We start from the raw sequence: 11388 nt of genomic DNA on the forward strand, positions 1-11388 counted from the left end.
TATGAAATTTGAAATGTGAATTTGGAGGCCTTCATGGAGGCCGAGCTCCAAAGGCAATTTCCGGTTGGGAAGAGACAAAATTCCAAGACTGGCTAGCAACTACTGTCTTTTCTTAATGTCCTGGTGTATTTTAAACCCACTTGAGTGCAAGCAGTAAGCTGCACAGCACGGCCTCTCCTGTTTTTTAAGAATAATATATGGTTGCTGTCACTTGAGGCCGACTAGCTAACAGCTAGGCATTACTTTAAAAATGCTAATTGCTGCTTAATATGATATGTTGAGCGTGTTTGCCGATCGATCTTGATGCCCCGAGAAAGAACTTCATGTGCCGTTCAAATCCTCGGTCCTCGTGTAGTTACTAGTTAGTCATTTCATCAGAATCCAATGCTGTAACCATTGCACAACACGATAGGTATCACTCGCTATTGGAGACTATTTAAAGGCAACGCTATTGAAAACTTACTACTGGAGACACGTCAACTATACGGTCCAGGGGTTCAAATCCATGGTTTCTTGATCAACTCCGATCCTCACAAGTTACGTTAGACTTACTGACACTTCAAGTGATATTTGTATGACTAAATATATACTACGGCACTACTCCGCTCCGTGATGAACGGGTTTAGCTAGTTGTAGGTAACTCACGCGTTTTCTTATGTATATTAGCAACGCATCTAATCACATGGACCCAGTGGGCATATATGTTTTGTTATCTCTACCAAAGACTCAGCTTAGGCTCCGTCAAGTCAACTTAAATACCCATCTTCCTCTCTTCAGTTAGGTAGCTTCATTTATATGTACACCCGCGACTAGCTAGCAAGGAGAACTTCATCTGCTTCCTCTCTTCGCTGCAAGGATCCCTCAAGTGGTCCTCTCAATTGGTTAGTGCCTCTTGTACAGCTCGTTACCTTCAGATGTTCTTAGAACCACCCTGTTAATTTTTTGCATTTAAACTGTACTCCTTTGGCGAAATGAGAAGTTGCAGCAATTTATCCACAACCTGTAGGTCCTCACGAATCATCAGGAATGGCCAGCGGAAGTACCCAAGAGAGCAAGCAGCCAAGCCCCGAACTACCGTCGGAACTACCATATGACTTTTTGAAGAACATTACGGATGACTTCTCGGATAAGCACATACTTGGTGTAAGTCCATTTGGAACGCTTTATAAGGTACTACTTTTCCCATTATAATAACTGTATGTCCTTAATTTCAGTTATGTTTCAGAAAGATGATCTTAGATCTAATATATCTATGAGATTAAACAGGGAACAGTGCCAGAAGGTGGAAAAGTGATTGCTGTGAAGAAACTTCAGGAAAACGCACCAATACTGGCTGGCAAGACATTCAATACAGTGGTTCAGAACGTTATGGCGCTAAAGCATATTAACATAGTAGAGCTGATCGGATTCTGCAGTGAAGCACAGAAAAAGTTGGTGCAGTTCAATGGAAGATATATTCAAGCAGACATTACTGAAAGTTTACTCTGCTACGAGTATTTACCTAATGGGAGCCTAAACCAGAATCTTTTTGGTATGTGAAACATTATCTCCCATATATTTTGCATTCCCTGCTAGTTCCTCTTGGTTGTAGGAAAAATGATTCTGCGTATATATAACTAGATGCATCTGGCTGTTTCCTATTAGCTGCATTTGCCGAGCGTGGCTCTCAGCAAAGAGTCCTCTCGGCGTATGTGTGGGACCTGTCTGTCAGGTGCTTGCCACGTGGCTCTTTCCTATTGTCTATCTTTGCCGAGCGTGGTTCTCGACAAAGTGTCCTTTCGGCGTATGGTGTGGGACCCGCCTGCCAGGTGCGTGCCACGTGGCTGTTTCCTATTGGCTATATTTGCCAAGAGCGACTCTCGGCAACGAGTATGCTTGGCGTATTTTGTGGGACCCGCCTGTCAGGTGGTTGCCACGTGACACTTTCCCATTCGCTAGCTTTGCCGAGAGGGGCTGCAGGCAAAGATACCCCACGTGGCAAACTCCATTTCCGTTTGTCATCCGTGAGTCACTTTATTTTACCGAGATGCACTGTTTGGCGCTCAGTAAAAAATTTGTCGAGTGCCCGTGTTTTGGATCTTGGCAAATTTCTGTTTGCCTGAGTGGTGTACGCCGTGTGGCCTTTGCCGAGAACAAAGCTCGGCAAAGCCTTTGCCAAGGGTTTTCGGTGCTTTGCCGAGTGTTCTTGGTTCTCGGCGTAGGGTGCGATTCCAGTAGTGATGATACCTGCATGTTGTTACTAGAATTGCTTGCAATATATTTTTAATGAGATTTGGTAATATGAACATGACTATTTGGATTAATATTATAAGAACTAAAACCGAAAATACATAATATTATTTTCTAATTACATAACATCTAGTTAATATAAGTAGCATAATATAATTAATTAAAGCATTTGAGCCTTTTTGCATCCATGGTTGCACGTAGAGGTAGGCTTTTCCCATGCATGGTTTCATGTTGAGATAAATATGTTAGTGAGGATCACGAACTTAGTTATACATGATGTCCTGCGTGTTGCTGCGGGAATCAGTTGCTATATCTTATTTTGATGGGATTTGGTTGTATGGAATTTTCATATGAGAATAAAGCACATATATATATATATATATATATATATATATATATATATATATATGATATATTATATTATATTATTATTTAGTTTAAATATATTTATGGAGCAAAAGCATTATTTCTCATGCATGTTGAGAGAAATGTAAGTAGTGGGGTTCATGTGGGGTGTGTGTGCATATGTTGAGAGAAATAGTCTAAGTAGCATTTCTCATCCATGTTTAGAGACATGAAAGTAGTGGCGTTGATGAGGTGGCATGTGTGGTGACATGACATATGTGTATATTGAGAATACAAGTAGCGAGGTTCAACTATTTAAGTATATAGGGTAGGATTTGGAGCTAGGGGTACCCCTTTCTGTATGTTTACATTATCCATGTTTGAGATTCTTTGTCCTCCATACTTCTGTACAGGGACCAAAGAAGGCGATTCTGTCTCTTCACCTGGACCCTGTATCGACTGGGGCACGCGGTTCAAAATAATCAACGGGATTTGCCAGGGTTTATGTTTTCTGCACAACTTGGATATTCCCCTTATCCACATGAATCTAAAGCCTGAAAATATACTGTTGGATGAAAACATGATACCGAAGATTGCTGATTTTGCAATGTCGAGAGTCTTTGGTGAACAGCAAACCCGATTGTGCACACAAAAAGTCGTGGGATCGTAGTAAGCTCATCATGAAATTTGATAACATTAATCCGTTCCTTATAATATTGTAAATTCCAATTTTTCAATCTGGTATTGCCTATTTAACTTTCGATGTTAATGGATCCAGTGGGTACATGGCTCCAGAATACTTATACAGAGGTGAAATCTCCGCCCAATCAGACATATATAGTTTAGGCTTGCTGATAATCGAGATCACCACAAGAGAGCAGAATTGTCCCGCAGACAATCAGCCATCCGCAAGAAAATTTATTGAAAAAGTAAGAGGAAATATCACTTGATTATTACAAGATTCAAATGGAAGCATATTAAGCGTCTTGATTCTGTTTCTGTAGGTACGCAAAGATTGGACAATGCAGCACATAGCGTCCATGTATGGGTCGTTAGATGCAGAATGCCTCCGGCAGATAAAAGCATGCATTGATATTGGGCTGACTTGTGTTGAGATAGATCGGAGGCGCAGACCTTCCATACTCGAAATTGTTGAGAAGCTATCATTAGGTTCCAGCCGAACGTCAGATGAGGTAACATAAATAGGGACAAAGCAATCCTCCACTGAGTTGTTTCATTAAATTTATGAAAATGTAAAGTAACTAAATCTTAGTTTTTGAAAGTCTGATTTATCATGGTTGTTGCACACATCTTTGGCAAATTTAGACTCACATTCAAGTATATCAATTTTTAAGCCATATGGCTATTTTTTTTCAAATGTCAAATAGTTAAATTTCCAAGCAAACTATTGGACATCGTACACTTGAACACTTATTAGGAAAGGGTTTCTATATTTTCACTTCCAGGATAAGATTAATGGATTTTTTTCCAAAAAGGAGGATAACCCCCGCCTATGCATCGAGCAATGCATACAACCATCTAAGATTAATGACATGCTTGAGTATATTGGACCTCTCAGAAATGTAGAAATTTCTGAGTGGATAAAATTGCTTTCCTAGATGTGAAATTACCACGAATTGAAAATTTCTGCAATTATACATACCATTGTGTAATTTCTATGGGCTAGTATATGATTTTTAAAGTAAATAGTGAATAATGTTATTTAAAAAAATAATCCAGATGATGAAAGGAAGACTGGGAATCCTTTTGTTGTTGTTGCAATTTTCCCTACGAAGCGAATCATAATGGTTATTTTAGCTAGTTCAGATGAGCACAAACGCCTTATATAGAAGGTGGCGTAGGGATGTCCTTAAAAATTAGGATAGCCTTGTTAGTTGGGAAACATAGGAATTGGAAATCCATATAAATATGTTGTAATGGCATATGAAAATCCTACATGAAACAAAAACATACAAATTGGTAACTGATGTTGTTTTGTTAAACTACACCATAGAAAAAAACAGGAATTCCAAATAGAGATTGAGTAGTTGATGTCATAGTTGTGGTAGACTCAAAGAAATCATATATAACTAAATACGTGAACCCCACTAACCTTTTTCTTTCGACATGTGAACATGCCACCTAATCGTGCAACTATGGATGGGAAAAGAGTCAACTCATCATGTAACCATGCATGTAAAAAGAGGCACCTCCACTTACAACCATAATTGGGAAAGCTATCATGCTAGTTTTATTCAATAAATATTTTACCTATGCAACTACATAGGTGACCAGTACTAACCTATTTCTCTCAAATGCAAACATGCCACCCGAAGGTGCAACTATGCATGGGAAAGCACCCACCTCAATATGTAACCATGCATGAAAAAAAACACCTCAACATACAACTATGCATAGGAAAACAATGATGCCACTTATGTATATTCAATAAATATTTTACAAGTATACAATAATCTAATGCAAATTATATAGATTTCCAGTTTAAGGTCACATAATATTATTCTACATTTTCATGTTCCGATCTTATTGAAGAGGCACTACCATTTTTTGCGGTATATATGACTCAAACGTTAAATGATGATCCTTTAATATCTTATATTATTTACTAATTGGAAGCACCAACGAAGCCTCCACGTTAATTCTCAGAAAACATATAAATTTAACCTTTAGATTCTAAATCAACGATTGAGATTAAATAAGTGATTGTGGCTAGAGTCCCATTGGTATACGATCCACGGTGTCCAAAAAAAGAGTCCTCCACGCTCACATCTAAGCTCCCAGGAAAAAAGTAAAAAAATAGTCAACCACGCACACATCCAACTTAGCAGAAAAAAGCACGTGACATCTCCATGCAAAAAAAGACACGTACATACAACTTAAAAAAAATCTTCAGACCTTGATCTAAAAAAAGACCACGCATTTATGGTTAAGATCTACTAGAGGGCCATGCAAGCAAACACCATGCACGTAAGGGATGAAATCCATCAGTACAAAAAAAGAGTATCCTGTCTTATTAAAAGAATCACCATGTACGTCAGGAATAAAACTTCTCACCATGTACATAAATAAAACTCGCACGTCTAAAAAAATATACTGAACGCCCACGTCTAAGTTCCTAGAAAAAGCACGTGCCACCTTGGGAAAAAATGTGCCTTCTCATTGAAAAAAAGCACGTATATAAAACTAAAAATTCATTATATAAAAAACTAAAAAATATTCATGCCCCCAACTAAGAAATGCCCGTTTGAAAAAGTAATAATTAAATCACATCGTACAAAAAAAAGATCGCGCCAAGTAAAATAAAACAGGCACGTACATTTTCATGCATAAGAAAATATGAATATTATCATCTTAATAAATATCAACTGAACGAATGTTATTCCTATTTGTGCAAGAGGTTGAATAAATTAGCATCTTTCCAGTTGTATGATATCAGAAAATTAAACACTTCCATTTTACATATAAATATAAATTTATTTATAAAATGTATACCTATAATTTCTAGGCCGTGCAGGTGCACGGGTAGATGACTAATATTGTATAATTATAATCATATTAAAAAAGCAATCCAGTTAGTAAGTATGTACGAGTAGACATTATTTTGGTACGACTGGATCAACGAATTATGTACCACATAGGCCCAACTGAAAAATATTCCAGGGTTTATATTTATATATATCCTATGATTTTCTAGTTTCAATGGAAAATAGCTTGCCGGTGCAAGCACACGCATTGATGACTTGTTATTCCAAAAGGTGTAACCTCTTGCTAGAAACCCTATGGAATTATAGAGTAGGAAATGAACCCATATGAACGTTGGAGGTTTTGTTGCTATAAATCAAATGAACTCTAAAGGACAAATTCCCATTGACTAGAATCCAACCCTTTCCTTTCGAAATCCATTGAACAAAAGAGACCCTTAAGTTGCATAAGGTATTTAAGAGTGGATATACCGTAAATAACACCTGCTTAATCATGTATAGGACACATACTTCAAGGGCTCTTTGGGTCAAAAGACTTCCCTAGGAATTTTCGAGGATTTCATCGGTTAGCAGTATTTCATATATGGATTGTTTGGTCTGTTGGATTTCAAATGATAGAGTTGCTTCATATGGTCTACTTTGCATGCAGTTTTTTCAGTGATTCGGATCTCACGGGTATTTTCCTTTGTTCATATAACAATTGTGTCATGCACATAGTCCTTTGAATAAGTTCATTTGTTTTTCATGTTGCAACCAATCAACTTCTAATGCACATTCCTATGTTCTCCAGTCATTTATGATTCAATAGGCAGGCATGAGATCTCAACCCTATTTTCTTCTTCTATAGCTATGTTTTTAGAATCCCATTCACCAAAAGGCCATCAACTATAAATAATTTCATCTAGGTTTCTAAAAGTCAAACCTCTCCATGATCATGTAGTTTATGGTAGGCATTACAGACGGTTCTAACAAGTTATATGAAATTTTAGGTCTCTCGTGTGTCTTCATCGAGCAGCAAGCCTAGGTCCACTTCAGGCCACATGAAGAAATAAATGTACTCTATTGTTGGTAGAACATCATTATTCTATTTTGGAAGACCCTTTGATGCCATGTCAGTGTATATGGAAGCATTTAAATAATGTTATTTCATTTTTTATAATGCAATGGTGCAACTGTTTGCCATGTTATTTTCTCGAATTTCTTCCCCAAAACTAGATGTACCTACGTGAGCAGAAAAGGAAGGGCAAAACCCACGGGCTGACACAACTAAGGGAAAAAAGTGCAATTGTCCCAAATGGAGGGCCAAATGCATTTTCCCCTTGGAATTACCCCAGGGTTTTACCCTTACTTTTCGGCCCTGCTCAGTTTTGCCCTTAGATTTGTCTTTGCCACCCAAGTGCCCTTTGACCGATTGATCTATATTTTGAAAATTCATAACAAATTCATATGAACTCATAAAAATGCAAATAAGATATGAAATTGTTCATAAGAACATTACGTCTATGTGCATGTCATTTGCATTTAGGAAAATAGAAATGTTTAAACTATGGAGGTCATTAATGTTATTAGCATTATTAAACATAATAAGGTATAAACATAACTTTATTTCATGAATAAAAATGACATGCAACTTGAGGTGATATTACCTGAACATTCTGATATATTATTTGCATTTTTCTTGGTTCATATCAACTTGTTATAAATTTTAAACAACTTTGAAATTCTAAAACAAGTTGATATGAACTTAGAAAAAGGCAAGTAAGGTATTAGGGTGTTCAAAAAATGTCACCTATATTTGCGTGTGCTTTTTATTCACGAAATATCATTGTTTATACCTTTTATGTTGAATTTTAATAATGTTAATAACATTAATAACCTTGGGTAATTTATGAAGTACATTTTCGGAATGCAAATGGCATGTACATATAGGTAAATTTTTTCTGAACATTTGATATCTTATTTGCATTTTATGAGTACATATGAATTTGTTATGGATTTGTAAAGTATTGGTCAAAGGTTAAAGGGCACTCAGACAACCTCACATTAAATCTAAGAGCAAAACTGACGTGAGCCCAAATGTAAGGAGAAAAAACCAGCCGGCTGGCATAACTACGGGCAAAAGTGTAATTGTCCCAAATGAATTTTAGAACTATGCCATTGCAAAATGGTAAATTATGCTGATACTACAACTACTTTGTTTGTGAGAGCAATTTAGCATAACAACATACATCATGTAAAGCGCTCATCTAAAATCCTACTTGGGCCTCTCCCCTGGCCTCCTTCTCGTTCTAACCTTTATACATCAGAAAATAATATTGAAAACGTCTTTTCTATGCAATTTCTCTGTTTTTCGGTTATCCAACATACATCTAGAGAAATTCCACAATAAAGCATGGTTTCTAGGTAAAATATGCTCAATGTTAATTTTATAAAGGTTAGAATTGGTTAATTTATGGCCTAATGTGAGAACCCGGAATTAACTTGCAGACCCTCCTATGTATATTTGTCAACCCTAGGATCATTGTTGACAACACAGTGAAATGGTATCATTGCACAATACGTAAACGTATTACAAGTTTAATAAATCTTGCCATAAGGCATACATAGAGAAATGTCTCATGACATTTATTATACTCTGAAAACAGTGGAAAGTAAAATGCGTAGCGACTCCATCTCAGCCACAGGCAGTCGATGTAGTCCACGTGACCTCACTCCTACGGATCGCCATAGTATTCGTAGTAATCACCTTCATCTTCATGGAACTCTGTTGTTCAACAAAAGTATTGCCATGAGTACATTACATACACAACATGCCTCCGTCGGAGAAGGTCCTATTAGCTACATGTGGCTTCAAAGGAAGGCTATATGGCTCATTTGCATAAAAACTAATTTTGTTTGAAAAATATAGCAGTTGGATAAAAGAAATTTTACATGAAAACATGTTTTACTTCTAGAATAACTTTCATCAAAGTGAGGATCCTCAACCAACTCACACTCTTCATAGGTTCCAAGAATAGGGGCAAAGAGGCAATAAGCAAGACAAGTCCCGTATGTCAAGAAAGATTCACATGCCGTCCATGACCGTGGACACGGCTATTTGAATAGTTTCACACTCTGTAGAGGTTGCACACTTCACCCACACGACACAATCCTAACTTGTTGCCACAAGCCATCGCTAGCGTAGTATACGATTCGGTATACCATCAGGGAGATTGTGACAAGGTTTTTCATTTGACCACACTTACTATGCCAAACCACTAGGTTTCTACACGGAAGTAACCGTACTTCACAGCCTGCCCCCTTTTTGTGCCGAGGATACTCCTCGCAAGGCAGCTGTCCCATCTGCGATACAGCAATGACGATAATAAGGGTGATCTAACTACTCAACCAAGCTAGTGCCCGTATAGCATGTGGATGTATTGTTATGAAAATCTTCAAAATCAAGACTTATTAGGCCTCATGCGGCACGGACGACTGATTTCTCCCTTCAGCTATGAAGGGCAGCCAATCGCTCCTTCAATCCTTGATTCAGTTGTCACCCGTGCCTGTATTTAGATGGTAAGTTTCACCAAGAGTAGAAGAGGAGAGAGGAGATCAACAAGGGCCAACCGGCCTAGCTCAGCGATAAGTTTCAAGTGTCAATGACCCAAAGGTCATTCAAGAATGGCTATAGGATAATAAGCATGGCTCATCATTTCTACTCTACCAAAATACTATATACTTCTACTCAGGTGTCAAGTAAATAGGCGACAAATAGATCAAGGTAATGTGTCAATCAACACGCTAGCTATGAGAATTAAAATAGCATGCATATAGTAACCACAAAATACAATGCAATTTTGTAAAACATAGGATAAGTATGATCAAAGAAGGAGGCATGGCTTTGCTGTTTGAGTCCTTCTTCAGTAACTTGGATGTGTCCATGTCCAACATTGTCACTCCCTACTCGTTACAACGATAGAAGAAGACAAACAATAAATACCAAAGCAATAGCAAATCCAAACAACATCCAAAACAAATTCAGAATGGATGGGTAACAAGATATTGATCAAGATGTAGATTGTGAAGTGATGTAGCATGATATGGAGGTAAGAGATAGGAATGAACGAAGAGACGGGGTTTAGGTTGACGATGGCTAAGGAAGGCTTGCCAACAGACTAACATTCTGATACGCACTATGCTACTAACCACCAGTAGTACCCCCTACACATTTCAGCTAACTATATATCAAATGCAAAGGCGTCAGCACACATGAAAAGGAAACCTCCTACGCATTTAACTACACAATCACAACATGACATGATGAAGGTGAATATTTATATAGAATCTAAATATTTATAATGGCCAATAGCATCCAAACATATACATCAACTATATAATAATTCAAAAGCAACTGTTCATAGAACAAACAAGCCAACGTTACAAACCATAGTAGTTATGGATTGAAACAACATACAACACAAATGAACTAAGTTGGATCCATCACTACTAGGAAAAAACTTATAGATAGATGATTAGCAGCAGCGGGGGTTTATAGAGCACACTGCTACTAATTAGTAGTAGTGTTGGTGTCATGCCCAGCGCTACCACTACTCTATTAGTAGTAGCGCAGGCTGTAAACCCACGCTGCCTCTTTAGGTGGCCTGAGGGTTCCCTCGGGTCTCTCCATAGTAGCAGCGCGGGTCACGAAACCCGCATTGCAATTAATCACATCTATAGCGCCTGTTCTCGGCCCATGCTGCTACTATGACGAGCCCCGGGGATGCAGTGCGGCCCCCTTGGGCCTAGCTTAGCAGTAGCGCCGGCTTTGTAGCCCACACTACTGCTACACAACCTTATCCCCACCGCGCTCGACCATCCACCTCTCACTCTCCTGTCTTCACTTGCTCTCACCGTCGCCGAGCGCTGCCGTCCACCATTGCCGCTGTCTCGACATTGGTAAGCCTCCTTCTCCCTAATCCACCTTCCTCCTTCCTCCTTCCTCTAGCCGCCGCCGCCCCTCCTCCATCATCCTCCTCCTCCTTCCTTCCTCCCCTGCAGCTGCCGCCCTCCTTCCTCCAGTCGCTGCCCCTCCTCCCTCCCTCCCCCTCCTCCTCCTTTAGCCGCTGCCCCTCCTCCCTCCTCCTCCTCTAGCCGCTGCCCCTCCTCCCTCCTCCTCCAGCCGCATCCTCCTCCATCCTCTAATTTAGTTTGTAGTTTAGTAAATTAGTTTATAGTTTATACTTTCTTGTTTGGTAGAAACATGTATTGGACACCTAGTTGGTAGAGATTATAACTAGTAATAGAATAGAAAATTTAGTAATAGAATAGA

General features: G+C 38.6%; 1 protein-coding gene across 1 annotated transcript; it reads left to right on the forward strand.

Moving 5' to 3' along the window:
- The first annotated feature begins 684 nt into the window (after positions 1-684).
- LOC109782480 (cysteine-rich receptor-like protein kinase 6) lies at positions 685-7260 on the forward strand. Its single transcript, XM_020341098.4, has 7 exons — positions 685-881; positions 1007-1170; positions 1267-1531; positions 2988-3243; positions 3353-3503; positions 3579-3767; positions 7067-7260. The coding sequence occupies exons 2-7, from the start codon at positions 1027-1029 to the stop codon at positions 7127-7129; spliced, it is 1068 nt and encodes a 355-aa protein (XP_020196687.1). The 5' UTR covers positions 685-881; positions 1007-1026; the 3' UTR covers positions 7130-7260.
- Positions 7261-11388: the final 4128 nt, after the last annotated feature.

This window comes from Aegilops tauschii, chromosome 7, assembly GCF_002575655.3.
Source record: "Aegilops tauschii subsp. strangulata cultivar AL8/78 chromosome 7, Aet v6.0, whole genome shotgun sequence".
In the NCBI taxonomy this organism is placed as follows: Eukaryota; Viridiplantae; Streptophyta; class Magnoliopsida; order Poales; family Poaceae; genus Aegilops; species Aegilops tauschii.